This window comes from Ascaphus truei, chromosome 4 (assembly GCF_040206685.1).
Source record: "Ascaphus truei isolate aAscTru1 chromosome 4, aAscTru1.hap1, whole genome shotgun sequence".
Lineage (NCBI taxonomy): Eukaryota > Metazoa > Chordata > Amphibia > Anura > Ascaphidae > Ascaphus > Ascaphus truei.
In genome coordinates, this window is record NC_134486.1 from 220,766,109 (window position 1) to 220,784,890 (window position 18,782).

At 41.5% G+C, this 18,782-nt stretch overlaps 1 protein-coding gene across 26 annotated transcripts in view; it reads left to right on the plus strand.

Moving 5' to 3' along the window:
• The first annotated feature begins 738 nt into the window (after positions 1-738).
• Positions 739-18,782, plus strand: part of AFDN (afadin, adherens junction formation factor) — a 260,034-nt gene continuing 241,990 nt past the window's right edge. For all 26 annotated transcript variants that reach the window (XM_075596883.1, XM_075596899.1, XM_075596908.1 and 23 more), the window contains exon 1: positions 739-873. In XM_075596883.1, the coding sequence (XP_075452998.1) occupies positions 772-873 (102 nt within the window). In that variant the 5' untranslated portion in view covers positions 739-771. The remainder of the gene's footprint in view (positions 874-18,782) is intronic.

Here is an 18,782-nt window from a genome sequence, read left to right on the forward strand (position 1 = left end):
GGTCGCTGTACTACTCCCAACCTCATCCTTGCGGGTCCGTATCCTTTTCTGCAGTCATCAACGTTACACACCGGAGCTGCCCAGTGTCCCCTGACTCCTAGTTTTTGAGCCCAGATTTCCCAGATCCATTTCCCTTATAAGTATAAAAGTTTCCCAAGGTCCATTCTTCATTAAAATATGTTTTATAAGGTTTTGTGCTTTTACTATAAATGTCTATTCAGTCAGCCCAGGCATCCATATAGGTGCCGGGGAGTCTGGATATACATCGTAATTCAAAGAGGAAATGGGAGTACTGGGTCCAGAGAACAGAGACCCCCTGCAGGGAGGACCCTTTGGTCTGCCAGACTCAGTGGAGCCTGCCCAGTAGGTGGCAATGGGTTGACTGGGGGAAGCGGCAGCATGTCTGAGCATTTCCCATTGGTCAATTCGTATGTCCTGCCCACAGGGCATCCCATGGCAGCTTTGCATGCCCCCTCCTCTGACGTCAGCCAAAGGACGAGCCCCTATTCCTATTGGCTGGCGGCAAGGAACTCCCACGCTCTGATTGGTCGCTCTTTCTACTTCCATGCTGAAAATAAAACAGCGGAAGGTATGTAAGGGGAAGCCCCAGTCAGAGAACCAGACGATCTTGTGTCTTGGGCTGGTGATGCAAAGGCAGACTTTTCAAAGTTGCTCTGTTGCGAATAGCAGAGCAACCGGCTTAATTTTTGGAGCTAAGAAAGCCTGCCTAGCTGAAGCTATATTGATTGACCCTATACGGGGTGGAAAGAAATGTCGGGGAGCCGGGAGGAGGAGCGCCGCAAATTGGCCGACATCATTAACCACTGGAACGCCAACCGGCTCGACCTGTTCGAGATCAGCCAACCCACAGAGGTGAGTGCCCCTCCCGGGGGAGGCTGCAGTGGCAGAGCACGGCCAAGCGCAGGCAGGGCGGCCAGGGGAAGAGGAAGGGGGGCACTTGTGCTGTCAGCACAGCACAGCCGGCTCCCCTTCTCCCAAGGGACTTCTGATAAAAAGCCAATCTGGGCATAGGAACCTGTTATGTATATACTAGCCATAAGTTACATTTCAATATACGCAGCTTTGCACCTGAGCCTGTTTATAATGTGGTTATATTTATATATATATATATATATATATATATATATATATATATATATATATATATATATATATACATACATACATACATACACACACACACACACACACACACACACACACACTTTTTTTTGTGTGTACCTACATTTACTAGTGTTGCAGATATGCATATGGATGAATTTGTGCATGGTTATGTATGCATGTATGAATCCCACAAGTAAAGCACATTACATGTGAAACATGTCGACAATGCACTGTACAGCTTTTTGTACAATTGAAAAGTGTAGTCCTCAATCTACTTTTTGACAGCCTGATGAGGGGGGTGTGTGTGTGTGTGTGTGTATATATATGTATATATGTATGTGTATAGACAGATATAGATAATTATTTATATTCATTCATTCAATGCTTATCACAGTATATTATGTATCGAACTGGTGCATATATCAGCATACATACATCTTGAATGTGTTGTCAACATTCTATCAACTGATGCCTACAGTGTTCACTTTTCACTGATGGGGTTAACTATATATGAGTCACTGACGTGTTTAGCCCCTCTGGTTGGCTTTCTAGGTCCGCACTTGTGTGCCTGGCACCGGTGGTCTCCAGCAGGTGGTGGGAGGGAATAAACCGGCACAACTCAGTTTGGACAGATCCACACTTTGCAGCTACAGTAGGAGACACATGGAACCTCAACATTACAGGTCCTGTGAACTAGCGTAGGTGTTTTTTTTTAAACGAGCCTTTTAAGTGTATGGTGGTTGCTGATTTTATATATTTCAGGAAGATGGTTGTCAAAATATTTTTTAAATGTGTAGCTAAAGCAGGTAGTGTACATTATGGTCGTTACCCTGAAAGCCTTTTGGAGGCTAGTTTTTCATGGTAACCTAATTCGTGAGCTGCTGTTCTGAGATCAAGCAGGCCTTTTAAAGTATCTCATGGTGATAAGGGAGTGGGAGTTATTCAGACCTTTTTATAATGTAAATAAACATGGTGCTTTGTGCAGTGATACTGAATATCTCCATGCCATTACAGCTAGAAAAAGTGTAACGCATTAGGGAATATACAAATTAAAGATGTTCAAACAAATCATCCAACAAACAATAAAAAATCTCCCCTGCTTTCCTATTATAAGAAAGAGAGTCCTTGACCAGTAATTCTTATTTTTGGGGATTTTAAGTGTTTTTGTAGGGATTAGCAGTTCTTTATTTTTTTCAGAGTTGGTTGAGTGAAGTGTTTTGTTGTATTCACTATTTTATATGCTATAATTGAACAGCTTTAAATGTAATTAAAAAAAAGTTGAGCAAAGCTCTTAATTGTGTTTTAGAAAGATGTAGGCAAATGTTTTCTAAGAATCTGATTTTCTTTAAAAAAAAAAAAAAAATGCTGGGATTTTTAGTTTGAAATAATAAAGTAGTTGGGTTCTAGGTGTTTTGGGACAGCATGTTCATTTTCTTGGGTACTTGAACACGAAAATACAATTGATCACTGATCTTTAATTACTGTGACATCCTAGCCCATTTATCTGCCGGACAGAACCGCTGAGCCATGTTTTCCATCTTCCCTTTAGCAGGAAGGGTTGTTTTCATTATTATGTCAATGCTCTTGGCAAGGTGATTTGGACCTGTTTCATTAACATTGTTGAATCATGAGGCGTTTAGTTTCGAAGGTGTGTGTATGAATACAGCATGCATGGCTGGTGCAACATAACTTGTGTGTGAGCATTCCATTAGTCAACAAGAAAGGGTGGAGAGGAGACACCTGTTTGTTAGACATACACACCACCTTTTTATATGACACACTTTTTTACATTCCGTTTATGGATACATAAACCATACCTACAATACATACAATAACCGTAAAATAACAATACCCTTTAAACCAGCAATTTGAATGTTAAACATGGCTTGTTTTTTATTCTGTTCTGTATAAGTTGCATTGAGTTCTTGCACTTTCATGTTTGTGGTACAGGAGCTCTTGAATCCACAATAGACAGACAAAAGCCAGTGAAGTTCATATTTTACAAGATCTTGGATCTATGGTGACCCAAAGCAGAGTCCTCTCAAAAACATTTGAGCAGTGATGTAGCACAGAGTACATAATAGAAGACTGTTTAATTTATACAGTCTGCCAATGTAACAGCCATTTGAAACGGCATGGCAATAGTTATCAAAAAATGTATTAATCTATTTATTTTTTTTGTTAAATACTCAGCCCGAAAAATGAATGAGCAATTGAATGGGCTGAAAAAAAGTGTTGCTTACAATAAAACTGAAAAGCAAACCTTGCAAGATGTTATATCCTTTTTTTTTTATTTTAAGATTGTATACAGTGACTCAGTCAAATGTAAGAAACTTTTGACACACAATGAGAGCTGTTAACTCCAGCTCAGATCTTGAGGGGTGATTATTAATCTCAAACAAAAAAAGAGTGATAAAGTCAAAAAGAAAACCCTACAAGCTTATTTACTGATGCAAAAGTGGCAAACATCAAATCATAGAAATGAAAAAGAAAATTGATAAGAGATTTAGTTCTTAAAACTTTGGGTGCATTGGTCCTATTTATATTTGTGGAAATTGAAGCTTGCTGTGTTTTCTGGAGTTCGGAAGGTTTAGATGTGAAACTATAAAATATCTAAGGATGTTAGAGGAAGTCTGACAGGTACAGTACAAATCAATTACTGGTATGTAATAAAATGTCTAATTGAAACCAAAGCTCTGCCTTTTGTTGTTTGGGGAAGTGTCTCTGGGTAGGTATTAGAAGCAGACCATTTGTTCAGTTTGCAGGGAGGTAGGCTGCTATTCCTGATGACCTCAGCCACTGCTCATAGGGTGGATCATGTGACTTGTTCCGGGTGAAAAGTAGGAAATTAACACACTGCTTTTAGGCCCAGCCCAGACTCTGAGCTGTTCATTAACAAAGGAAGCTTGGAGTTTCACATTCCTTCACCTCCTTGTTGTTAATTCTCAGCCTAAGGTGAAACCAATAATACTCCACTAATACTATCACCCCTGCTCTAGGAATAATACATTTTATAACCTCACCGCGTGGTTTCTACATTTGTGGAAGGTGTAACTCTGACCAGCCTAATGATATTAAAATAAAATGAGAAAGTACTTTTTATGGTGCACCCTGTGGTCTATAAATGTCTCAATCCCCCGCCCCCCTTGGTGCAATACCTGACCACTAAGGCACTGGTAACCCAATATTACTATTTGTCTTCATTTTCTTATTGAGTGATTTTATTTCAAAAGCTTTTTTTTAAATTATTTTTTTTAATGCTGGGTGAGAAGTTCTAAGTTGGTTGAAAAATGTTACTGTGTCCATCTGCCAATGTTTAATTAAATAATTACTGCAAATGGAGCACAGAGGAAACAGGGTAAATCTTCATGGGGCTGCTCTGACCAGCCTCCATAACCGAATTTGCTGCTGTGCACCCTTCTACAGAAGGCCCCTGAGGCTATGGTGTGCCCCCCCCCCCCCCAACACCCCTGTGGGTCAAGTTGACGCCCCTTGAAGATATGAAGAGCTTTGGGCGAGGGATGGAGAAGGACTTGCAGTCTCTGCGGCCTGTGCAGGAGGAATTGAGCACGGCTTGATCTGTCGGAAGCATATATTTGATATAGCGCTGCAAGGCTCTATAATTTTCTTTTCATTTTTAATATTTTCGATTAGTTGCTGCAGCCGCCATTTTTTTTTAAAGTGTATTGATATCTGATTACAATAGTGGAGTGGGCAAGTTCAGACTTATCTCCCCCCTTTTTCCCCACCTGTCAGCGGCTCTGTGTCACAGTGTGCGACACACATACACCCGTACCTCCCGCAGCTGTGCATTGAGAGTAGTGGGCCAGGCAGAGTACTGGAGCGCTTATAGCTCTGCCCCAGTCTTCGCGTAGCCTGTGCTGCAGTCTGCTCCCCCCCCCCCCACCCCCTCTTCATGACAGGTCAGTCATCACTGCACAGGCACAAGGGGGGACATTTTAGCGAACCAGAATCTTTCCATCCCTGGATTGCAATACTGTATCAGGAGCAGAATTTCATTATTAACTTTATTTTAAGTCTAATTTTCTTTTTTTATTATTCATATCATTTAAAAAAAAAACAAAAGTTCACCAATAAAAAAAAAAAAGCTATTGTGCAAAGTGTACATATAAACTTTTGTATCAACAATTCATGTAATGAAATGGCTGTTTGATTAATAAATATCAGTCGGAACGATGTTACGCAGCACACCAATGACTTCACGCTATCTGACCACATTGGTGTTTAACATGACATCAGGTATTCCACCTCAACCAGAAGTGGTTTGACCCATAGGTGTTTAGAGGGCTAGTGAAATTTCGGCTGCGTCCCCACTAGCGTTGAGCGGGCGGCGCTTGCCGAATTCGCTTTGTGCAAAGTGAATTCTCACGTCCCTGCTCATGCGGCGTGTGGGCACGCACGCTCTCCCAAGCTTGGCACTTGGGAATGAAAAAAAAGTGTTTGAAGTGCGCTCATTAGGCACCCCATGCAACATGCGCGCGCTTGCAAAATTCGCAGGACACCCACGGTCATGCTTGGAGAGTTGGTGACGTCACCACTCAAGCATGAGTGGGGTCATCGTCACGGGGCAGCAGCCTAATGATAGGAGGAGCATGTCCTCTTTTATCAAATAAATGCATGTATTGCTAGTCATCTTTGAACTTGACCTGCTTTGCTTGACTGGAAAACAAATTACAATAATATCAAGAGCGGTTATTGTGAACTCTGCACATAATCATCGTGTTTTTTTTACAAACCGTATACTAGAGCCGTATGCAATGTTGTGGGCTTTTTTGTGCAAACATTTATTTTTTTTCCACTGTAATTTTTATTTACCATTATTCAACTACTTATTTTCTAGAGACAAACAATTTTAACCTCCAAAGCTTTTCTATTTCTCTGTGTGCATGTATACTTTATGGGTGTATAATCTAAAATATCTATATATGCTTTATGAACTATTAAGGAATATATCTTAACGAGTGGTTTTATTTGCATAGATATTTTTCTGTATGTGTATCTGTGTAAATTATTGTTTTGTACCTTGTGTTTGAGATTTAAGTAACAAATATGAAAAAAACCCAGCTGTAAAAAGGCTTGTGGCTTTTAAAATATTTTGCAGAATACATTCCCCCTCCCTCCCCCCACCCCCCATGCATTTAATTTTCTCATTTTTACAGGCAGTGTGCATAACAAATAGTAAATTAGTTGAGATGCTCATTAAAACACTGCACATTAAATCAAACACTAATGATATTACTACTGAATGAATACAAAAGCATGTTTATACACACATGATAAACGAAGTATCATGTGACTTTTATTGGTACTGTTATGAAATATCATCTTTGTTTGTCAAGCGAAGAAAAATTAAATGTGCAAAAGTGCGCTTTAAATTTATTTTTCCCTCTTGACTAGGAGGAGGCCCATTGAATGATGCCACTGTCCTTTCTCACAAGCAATGAAGAAGTAAAGCATCTGTACATACAACATTACTTTATTGAAATCCTTTCTGGACCTTCAAACTGCACCTAAGGCCAAATTTACTACACTGTGCCAGATATTTTGCTTGTGTAAATGCCTTGCACAATAATGGCAGTAGCAAGAGCAAAAGTGTAAAGGCCTGATTTACTTTGTGCAAGCAGAGGTCAATCTTCTCCCCCCCCCCCCCCCCCCCGTTTTCAACTTCTGCTCTTGGGATTGAAGAAACAGTAGAAAACGACGGTCATATGTTTTACTGTAAAATCCTCAGTTCGGGGGAAACTTTGCATGTAAGATTTCTCCTCCTAAAGATTTGTGGTGCGTAAAAATAACATAATATTGTACATATAATACAGCTCCTGGCTTTCAGTCTACATTGCTGTTAACAAGGAAAAAAATGTGGATTTATTTATAAAAAGTTTTACAAGGAAATAGTACATTGAGTTATGTTGACAATACATGGTTAGTTATATGGATAGAGGTAAAACGTTTCATTTGCAGACATCTCGTGTACAGTTGGGGACCATAATCATTATGGCGTATGTAACCGTTACAGACCTGATTAAAGAGGCAATCCAAGGTGGCAAATTTTTTATAAACTTTATTTTTTTTTTAAATAAATATATAGGGTTGTAGGAGGGGGGCTTCGGAGACACCTGCGGATTAGGTGCCGGTAGCAGCTCTCGTCGACAACCAGGGTTCACAATATGTCCTCTGTTCAGAGATTTCACATCCTGGGGGCCAATAGGAAGCTATGACGTCATCGGTGCGGCTTCCTATTGGCCCATGTGATGCGAGAGCTTCAAACTTGAACGCCCTGATTGCTGAAACAGAGCAACTACCGGCACCTACTTCAGAGGTAAGTATTTAAGGAATTAGTGGGTCCTCGGAGCTGAATTTAGCTCCGAAGACCCCCTGCTTCAATTATATATATATATATATCTATACACAAACATACTTCGTATCTGCTTACTCATAAAAACTTGAATATGGTCTCTTTACTGTGTTAATCGATTGTGTATGAATGATATCTGCATACAAATTGTATGTCCTTCTGTCACAGGCCCATTCATTAAACTGACCGTGATGATTTTTGTAGTGTTAACAATCGGGATTCTATCCATCTCTCTCATCTGATATTTTAGACCGCACTGCACTATGGGTAGAGCTTCAGTTTTACCTCCTGGACAGTTAATATTTCAAACGCATTTATCCTGAATGGACTATCGGCTAAAAAATATAGAACTTCGTTGGAAAGGACAAGAAAAAGTCGGTTTAAAGCTGCAGTTCAAGCTGCCGTTTTTTTTTAATAAAAAAAAAAAAATTCCATTCAATATGTGCATCAATACAATTTGCACGCTGAGTGATTAGCTAAGTTGCCGATCGATCCATTCTCCTGTAATCGATTGTTGCAGATTCGGGTTGGGGGTTCTTTATATCACTGTTAGGGCTGCAGAAGATTACCCAAGAGGCAAAGTTCTGTGTGGAAGATCATGTGACCAGACGGGCACTAGATACAATTGGTGCACTGCTGGAGAGGGGGCAAAAGGGGTGTGCCAGAGTCTCAGAAGAGGGAGATGTGACTTTGTAAATGGTTAATATATATTATTATTATATTATTATTATTTTAATCCTACAAGTATTTTCTCATGGTGCAGAGCTGATTTATTAAAAAAAACACATGTAGGATATTGCTTTAACTGCAGCTCTAAAGGAAGGTGTAAAAAAAAAAGGCAATCGCACCCTGACTGCTGCTTTAATAACCGCCTCCTTGACACACACTCCAGAAGCTACAGTGTATTTTTTTTCTTTTTTTAAAAAGAAGCTGTGACATCAAAGCCCGTCACATGTAACCTTGGGCAAGTTGCTTTCTCTTTGTTCCTGAGATGCAACCCCATCCTCCCCTCCCCTCCCCCCTCGAAAACCAGCTTGTCTGAGATTTTTCTCTGCTTGTGGTCTGTGTACAGTGCATGACATATAACTGGCGCTTTAATGATATTTATTTTATATCTGGAAGCATACATATAATTGAAAATACACATACAATGTAGGTGCCTCAGACCTATGAAGTGGGAATGTTTTACTTTTTCCATTAGGCCTGGGACATAGTAAGCACTTAGGTGCTGCTGCTCGCTCTTGCTTGCTGCCGCTCGCTCTACCAGGAGCTTTTTGATGTCCTGGCAGAGGAGACAGCAAGCGCGCTTGGGAGGCGGGTATCACTGTGTGTGTGTCACTTGGTAGCTGTCAGTGTGTGTGTCACTTTGAAGTGGTCTGTGTGTTTGTGTGTCACTGGGGAACCTGTGTGTGTGTGTATATTATATAATATTTTAAAAATTAAAAAAAAAACGACATGTTGTGAGAAATTATTTATTAACATTGTGCAACTTTGATAAATATATTCACGCATGCACACACACACATACACACGCACACATACATACACATACGCACATGCGCATACACATACATACACACACACACACACACACATATGCACGCGCACACACATGCACACGCACCACACAGACATACATACACACACACCTCTGTGCTTACAATGCCGGACCGGCTGCAGACCCATTGGATGGGAGCGGTCACGTGGCGGTCAGCAAGCATGCGGAGGGAGAAACTATAGCCGCGCTGATAACAGATGCAGGGGCTATGTGCATCTGTTCAGCGCGGCTCAGCGAAGCTGAGTGCACTATGTCCTGGGCCTTAGGCCCGGTCCATAGAGGGGTGGGGAGAGCGGAGGCGCGCTAACGCTGAGGCTCGCCTGCTTCAGTCAGCGCGATTGCACGGACTTGCAGGCGAGCCCCCGTGCACGAAGGGAGCCGGGGGGAGGTGGTTGGAGGCGGGGCAGTGATGTCGCTGGGCCAATCGCCTGCGATGCACTGACGTCAAACGTTGACGCTGCTGTGCTGTGATTGGAGGTTTTCAGCCGACAGTGCGCTGAAAAACAGCTTGGCGCTCGGCTGAAACCTCCATCTCGTCAGCACGCCTGCGGACGCTCGCGTGAGCCCCCTCTCAAGGCATCCTCATTGAGGATGCAGGGGCTCAGCGCGGAGCGTCCGCACGCCTCAGCACGGCCTGTCCGTCTATGGACTCGGCCTTAGTCACACGGTTTACAAAAGTTCAACGCTCTTGCTACAAATCATTCTCGCACAGCAATGACATTTTTGCACACTTTGTTGCAAATTAGAGTAGCACTACTATTTTGCAGCAATACTGATGTAAATTAAAGGTGCTGTGCTGCCTAAACTACATTGTAAAGTTATTTTGTAAACACCACTCTAATGTACTTGGTATACAAAATGTGGACATTTCACATTTGCTTTGAGAAATGAATCCCTTTTTAAAAAAAAAAAAATGGTAACACTATCTGTTATCATTTGGCTTATCTAATTCATTGGCTTTTTGGCTAATGCTGGCATATAAGTACTTCTGAAAGTGAATACAGGTTGTGATTAGGGCTTGATACTTTGCCAGTGGACGATTTGAATTCTACAACTTGTTTTAAAACAAAAGATTTAGATTTATTTGCGAACCGCAAACTTCTGATTAACGGGGAAACATTACAAGTTAAAATTTTTTTTTGAAAATACTTGTCTGAATGTTTTAAAATATCCTTTCAAGCATCTGTTTAGTCCATTTAAACAGATCAGTTAATTGTTCTATCAACAACTTGGCCTTTGTAACCTCAACTTTTTTAATCGCTGTAGCAATTTTATCCTGTCGGGGCATAAGTCCAGTGTGTAAAAAAAAAATCTATCAAATGTAAAAAAAAAAGCACATTTTAATATTCCATTGTAATTGTTTTTGTGCGGTTCCGGAAGGTTTTCTTGAATTATGAAGCAAGAATAACTGCATAAGTGTTACATGACATCATATTGTAACTGCAGTGCATGTTTGTAAGTGGGACTGCACCTTTTAATAAATGCATTTCGATTGGTTTCTAACTTCCTCTCCCACCCCCCACCCCCCATTTTTGAGGAATTGAATGCACATAGTACAATGTTATTTAAGACTTGCAGTGTCAAAATCTGCATTAGACAAATTGCGAACTCAATATTTTATTATATTTCCTACGCAGTGCTCATCCACATGACCCTTTCCAGCATTGCTTAGTAAATATTGCCCATTTTAGTCAATGGTCTGCAAGGTGACATCTGACATGGGCCCAGATCCACAAAGGGACACCAAGTTATGGCATGCCTTTCCTCCCATTAATTTGACACTTCTTTATTTTACAGTTTGCAAAAAAAAAAAAAAAAAGGATTTTAAATGATAATATTGTATCAGTAAAGTCAAACCGCGCTCTTGCTTCCTAACCGGATCTTGCTTCATCAGGCAAGCACAACTCCGTGTGAAACGCGTTGCGAAAGCCCTACAGCGTTATTGGGAACCAGTCCACTAGTGTACCAAGCCTCAGCAGTCCCACAAACATCTAGAGACTCTTCGGTACGCCGGAGTCATTTTCTTTGGGAACCGGCATTTGAGGCGGCTTCCATCTAAGGGTCCTACGGGTCCTGCAAGAGCTGCAACCCGGAAGGAAGAGCAACGTGGTGCCGAGCCAGGCAGCCCCAGCGCGCGGGTCTACCTTGTAAGCCTCAGCACCATCTCCCTGTGCCCAGGACACCACCAGGACTGCTTTCCTCTGCCCTGTTCTACTGGACATACATACCCCACTATGTAAGTTTTTATTGTTATTATTCAATTGTTTTAATTAAATCTTGACCCTTGGTGCGCTTTTGTGTTCCATTTTCTGATAATATTGTATTAGTATGGCTTATGGAAAGGGAAAATATTCTCCCTACAGTATATATCCTGCAAATAAAAATACCATTTGTGAGCACATTCACATCTCGGACAAGTCTGCAACCCTGTGTTTAACCTATAGAATGTAGGTGCAAGAGCACCAGTCATATAAGTATTTTCAAGGGGAGTAAAGACATGCTAAAGGTTAGGATCTGGGCCATGGAGGGTGCATTATGGAATCACACTGCCAAGTAAATCTGTCCTTCTATTGCCCATTCACGTGAATGAGTCTAGAAGGTGTCCGCTAGCACGGAAGTTGTTTTATAGAATACGTCTTGGTAAATATGGGGGTCAATGTAAAAAATGATAATACCCTTAAGTGTCCTTAAACATTTAGGGAATGTTGTAAAAGCCTGCACTCTGGGACGCACACCGTATGACACATATAGGGTTTTTGCTTGTGCTGAACAGAAGAGGAATTGCTTTAATGTTAATTGTAGTCGTTGAAAGAGTCGGGCCTATTTAGTTGCTGAATGGTGGTCAGGTGCAAGTGCCAGAACACATTTTGACATTTGAAATGGTTAAAGCAGCAGTGCTGCTTATTTGTCAATGTTTGAGTTAACTTGTTTTGTGAGCTGTACTGCCTTGGCCTGCAGGCCCTGGAGTTATTGGATGGAGTTCTCAGAACTGGAATTACCAGCCGGCAGCTCCTGCCTTCCCCTGTCTGGTCTGCTAGTGCAAAGCTTCTGAGGAATTTCTGTAATCCACGGTGCAAAGTTTTTGTGCGTAAGGTTTAACCCTTAGAGTGCCCTTCTAATGCACCAGAGGCCCTGTTGACGTACAAGGGTACATAATGGCAAAAATGCATGGTTTTTCTAGAGGATGACTGGGAAAACCACACGAAACGGAAGTTAAGTTGCCTCCATTTCTATTTACATCAACAAGGGGGGTGGGGATGCTTGCGTGATCATTCCTGGATAAATCACATGACTGCAAATGTCAGGGGTCCAGTGACACTTGCTGCTGCAGGTTCTTCCGGCAGAGAAACAGTTGAGACTTCACTATATAAAATTCATGATGGTAAACATATCTAATACACCCCCCTGAAATACCAGATATTTCTCTGAAATAGACAACTGGTGCAGTGTTTGACTTTCAAGTATATGAACTCAAAATGGAAAAGTAATGAAACACTATTTACATTACATTTATCAAGTAGATTAGTTGTAACTCTGTGATGAACAAATGTGTCAGTTCTAGTACATAGAGTACCATGGACAGAGCTTGAATGTGAGGCGGCTGGTCTTCCACTCCCCATACTAGATGGTGGTTATAACCCCAATTCCATTTTTCTTGATCTATTTTAAACTACAATGATGGATATGCTACTACAAATCCCTGTAGTATCAATAACTGGAAAGTGGCTAGCAGCCCCTTCACAGATGTAGTTTGTTACATAGCTTTGTAGCTGGCTTCATCCTGTGATTTGAGTGCACAGACTGACTTGTCAAACGCTCTGTACTTGGCCAATAAACATAACAGACCATGCTGCTAAACTTCCTTCTTTGTATACTAGGAACTGCTGCAAAATTCAGTGATGTTACCAAAGTTTATTTTACTCCATTAGGAATAAGTGACGCGTAAAGAAACACTGTTCTAAGTGTTAAAGGTTCGCATGAACCAGAGTCTAAAACCATATTTGTAGTTTTAATATGCACACCCTTAAAATGTATCTCCAGAGAAGTTCAGGCATCATCCAAGGACTAAGCGTGTTGATCTTGGTTTTATTTTATTGGGAATATTCATGAAACGGCAATAAGGCTGATGGGGAACTATCACATGGAGAGTTCCATCAAACTTCAATGGGACTTTGGGGTACAATCAATCAGCACTATTGCAATTTAACGAAGAACCCACTATGAATTTGAAATATCCATTTATGATGTGGTTGCTGTCAGGTAATTTTACCTCCCATAGTAAATTGGATTTGTTAAAGTGCAATCTGAGATCGTACATTTTTTTTTAGGGGGGGGGGGGGGGAGGAGAAGAGAGAGAGCTCTCTCTGTATCTCTCTCTGTATCTCTCTCTCTCTGTATCTCTCTCTCTGTATCTCTCTCTCTCTGTATCTCTCTCTCTGTATCTATCTCTCTCTCTCTCTCTCTCTTTCTCTCTCTGTATCTCTCTGTGTATCTCTATCTCTCTCTCTGTATCTGTATCTCTCTCTCTCTGTATCTGTATCTCTCTCTCTCTGTATCTCTCTCTGTATCTCGATCTAAAGTCAGTTTTTCACACTGAGGGAGACATCGCTAAACCCTGCTTATCACAGCTGCCAATTTACCTATTGAATGCCAGCCAAGAAGGGTGCAAAATGAGCATTCTGCCATTGTGGCATGCCTCAGAAACACCTGGGAATTTGCCTATTGTGCTAACCTGTTATGCAACAACTTAAACTATAGATAGGCAGCATTGCACGGTCAAGTGTTTTTAGCCCTGTTAAGGTGTTATACAGGAACAACAACTGAGTACAGAGGACTAAAAAAAACAAGCTTCAAAGAAACTCCTTTTTTGTACATTATCAATTTAGTTATTACTATAGCGAGGGGAACAAATCCATGACACTTTTTCAGTGCAGAGCTGTGACTGTAGATGAAAACGGGAAACTCACTTCAATTAAACGTCCTGCATCAAAGTCTCCAGCCCCACCATCTATCTTATGTAATTATTGTTACTTAATTTTGGATCTGTTGGCATTCACCAGTCACTCACCATTATGAATGTAGTAGATAATACTCCAATAAGTAACAATGGATGTCTATGGGAAAAACTTTGTTCCTTTTTTTTCTACTATTGTGTACGTTCAATCTTAAAAGCTAACTTTTCTCAAAAGGAATGGCTGGATGGATTTGCCACTATTATTGAATAACGTGACCTAAAACAAACAGTCCCAACCACTTTGTGCTTTTTAAACATTATTTTCTGTTTTCTTTTGCATTAGTTTAAAGTGCAAGAACTAAAAGTAGAACATTTGAAGGAGAAATTCTGCATGGGTATCTTAAAATCGAAGTGATTGGTAAATACAGGTAGCAGTAGCAACATAATAATGAGGGTACGCCCCAAAAGATTGTCTTTTCGTGAGTTTAGCCAGTAATACTAGATTAATTAGCAAAAATAGTATAAAGTGCACTATGTTCTTTGTACATTAGAATTACACGTACCATAAATGTATAACATACAGTTAGAGGGAGACTCGCTGAAGTCCTTTGTGGGTTCACTACTCGTCTGATGCGACAGGCCACGGACGTTCGTGAATCACTCTCTTAGAAGGGGCTTGATTTGTACTGATATACTTGTTGCATTTTTAAACATCAATCCAATTTAGGTATCCCTTTTTCTACTCTCTATCTAGAAAACAAAGTAATAAGAAACACTGTCCTAAAATACATGCAATAAAACATGGGTGGTGATGATCATTAATTTACATGCACACTTTGTGTGGAATGTTTTCAGAAACTATTTTGCCTGTAAATTTTAAGCAGCCTTCTAATGCTGTGTGTGTGTTTACATACAGGCATACCACGCATTAACGTACGCAATGGGACCGGAGTATGCATGTACTGTACTGCAAATGTCAAACACGTACATAACTGATGTAAATAATGCATTTGTAACACGCTCTATAGTCTCCCCGCTTGCGCACAGCTTCGGTACAGGTAGGGAGCTGGTATTACTGTTCAGGACGTGCTGACAGGCGCATGCGCGAGCTGCTGTTTGTCTATTGGGTGATATGGCCTTACTCACGAGTGTACTTAAAGTGAGTGTCCTTAAACCGGGGTATGCCTGTACAATGTTGGTTTCACACACGGAGGTGTTATTTTAGATAATGGCTGGGCAAGTCAGTTTACAATTTTAATTTTAATATGCTAACTCTATAAACATAATACCACAGCTAATTTCCAATGTACACAGTGTTATGTACATGGTAGAACCGGGCAAAAAATGTGTATTTTTAGTGCCAATGACACATGCAGATAAGTTTACTTGCCAAAAATTAGAATTATTCATTGGCTGTAATTTTTTCAGATCTGCGTGCTTAACAGTTTTAAACCTATCAAATTAAATTGTGTTCCCAACAAAATCCCAAGAATATTTGGTTGGTTGTTATTTCGATTAAAAATAACCATAATTGCATGTTATGATTAGCCACTTAGAATCTTGTGATCATAGTGTCACACATTTCTGTAGCACAATATATAATATGAGACAACAGATGACCTTGTATAGATTGACGCACATATTTCTTTTTATTTATAAAAATATTTTACCAGGAAATGATACTTGAAAACGAGGGGCAACTCCAATGTATGCCCTGGGCACAGAGGTATGTTGATGTGGTTACATTAAATTAACAGTGGTTATACATTCAATTTACATGGACGTTAGATCATATTTAGAGATAATATATGATTATAGGCGTTTGTAACACTTAAAATGTGAGACAGCTGAAGTCTTGAAACTACTTAAACTGGAGGCAGTTTTGAGAGTCTGTGGTAGGTTGTTCCAGTTATGAGGGGCACGGTAAGAGAAGGCGGAGCAACCGAATTCCTTGTTGACCGTGAACAGTCTTTTTTTTTTTATATAAATTTCGTCTTTATTTGTTTTACATTGCAAACACTACATCACCTCCCAATAGCGTACATTGATGGGTAACCAAATGCGTTGCAACGAGCTTAACAGTTATACAAAATGACAGACATACAAGAAGGACGACATTGACGGACAGGATACGACAACACCTAATTTACCCGACCGGGACGAGACACATGTGGGGTACCTGTGTGGACAGGCAGGGGGGAGGGGGGGGCACCGAAATTTTCTTCCATGTGGGGGAGGAACCCTCTCCTGAGTCTGCAACCTAGTTTGCTCTTTCTAGCTGATTGCTGCGCCCTACTCTGCCTGTTACTATGTCAGCTGTAGGTCTGCTTATGCTGTAGGAGAACGCACCTAATATTATTAATGCAGGATAGTGTCGGCGGCTATCCCCGGGATGTCTACTTGGGCTAACCAAGGGGCCCATACTTTTAGAAATTTTGAGCCAGAGTCGTTGACCCAACTAGTCAACTGCTCCATCTGGCAGACATGCCAAATTCTCGTGAACAGTGTTGGTTGGATAGATGGGTAGCTTGCCCAGAAAGTATTTGACGGCGAGACAGGAAACGTACTTTGCGTCTGGACTCAGTTAATGTGTGTTGAGGTTACATTGTTGAACAAAGTGGCATATTGAGTTGTAGAGGGTGTCTAGTTTGCCAAGGCAAGTTTGGGGTGCTGTACCATACTAGTTTCGCAGTCTATAATTGGCATTCACATCTGTTGTGCAATGCATTTTCTGACTACTGGACTCAGGGAGGATTTGTGCCTATAAAGTACACCCAGTTTGGCAGAAGTTTTGAATGAAGAGTTGCTCGGTGAGTAAAGACACTGACTGGCACTGTGTTTGAACCTGGTTAAATTCCTAGAGTTGGCTCCTTGTCACTTTATGTTTTAGGTGCCTGAGGTACAGGGAGATGGATTGTAAGCTCTACGGGGCAGGGTCTGTGTCTGCAAAATGTCTCTGTAAAGCGCTTCGTAAAACTAGCAGTGCTATACAAGATCACACAATTAAGTATTATTAATGTCAGTATCAATATGCAACCCCAATGTTAAATAGGAGTTGTAATATGAAGTGTTGGGTATTTTAATCAATCTGGGACACCAGAGGTTAATTTTACTTGCAAAGTGTCTTAAAAATGATAAGAATTGGGTTATTGGGATCAATATCTGCACTTATTTTCTGACAGGATAAATGAAAACCTTTCAAATGTACGTTGGAAGGCATTCTTTGGGTGATCTGTGGCATACCAGGCGGTGTGGCTTAGTCCCGTTTTATAGTTGGCGCGCACGTGTGCTAATGCACGTGCTGCACACTTTGTGTATACAGGTCTGTGCTGTGAGCGACGGGTGGGCGTGGCCAAGACGTCACACACAGCCACATCCTGCACTGTTTTTACAACAGATTCAAGGCTGCTGAAGCAGCAAAGGGGAGAGAGCGCCTTGTTACAAGGGCTGCCCAGTTTGAGTTGTGCCTGTGTGAATTCTCGCTTTGGGAACCGTGCACAAAGCGCTCTGTGTGCTGCAGAGACAGGGGGAGTTGTGTGCTCCTTCTGCCCCCAGGAAACCCCTCCCCCCAACCCCCTCCCCCCCAACCCCCCCCCCCCCCCCAAATCCCAGCCGCGCTACGATTGGCTTGGCAGTCACGTGGCGCGACAGCAGCGCGAATATATACATTTTCACATCTTTGCTGTACTCTGCCGCGCCGCCGCGCCACCGCTCACTACCGTGCGGCCGAAGTATTGCAGGCCAGGCTAGGACACAGACAATTATAAGTGCCGCGCGCGCACTATATTACGGGCCGTAAGATGATAGCCCAAAGGTTTGGGTGAAATTCCTAAATTTTTAAATCCTGGATGTGACCGCAATTCACAAGAATGATTAATAGGTATTTGGAACAGTTGCAAATGAAATGATACCAAGAATGAGCAGATAGTCTATGTATAATCTATATCTGTTTTCATGCAAAACTAGAAGTTAAGGTGTCATATTTCCTATCCAGGCTGCATGTTGCGTACACAGAGGCAATAGTGAAGATGGCGTTTGTCGAAGTATATTATAGAAACTGTTATGAAGTCTTTTATATATCGAGGCAAATTTTTAAAAGTGAACCCCCCTGTAACAGGGACTTATCCCAGTTTAAGTAAAGCTGTCTAAGAGCTCTGAATCCAGCAGGGAGCTGGTTAATTGTAGCCACTCAACTAACCAGTCTCCACCTGGCTAATCAGAGCTGTAAAAAAAAGCCTCCTTTGGAAAACTGCATACAGATTTTTCCTTGGTACCCAAGGGTGCTGACACAGGAGAGAGACAGTGTTGAGCACAAAGGCTGTGTTGAGATCAAGACATCACTGACCTGAAGGGCCACCTGCTTAATGTACAGCTTGAGACTTTAGGGTGATACGCTGGTAACAGTTTTTTCCTCCCCGTCTTGTAGAGAGGGACTGGGAAGCGAGTTAGCCCTTACACAGGGATAGGCTTTTTTTTAATGTTTAAAGTGACAGGCTCAATAAAGCCATGTTTTCACTTCCCAAAACTGTCTCCTTGTGTATGTCTGCACCTCCCTCTATCTCGCCCCGCCCTTCATCGTAAAACTGTAATGGGGCTCATTGATGAAAAGGGGTAGGTTGAGGATACTTTCTGAGTATGTTTAAATGTGGTAACGTTTAGGACAGCGCCCCCTGCCTGTGAGTCCCAGGTCTTGCGCCCCCTCCTCCCCCCTCGCCAGTTCTCCGGCGTCAAATGATGCCACGGGTTGTCACGTGACTCGTCACATGACC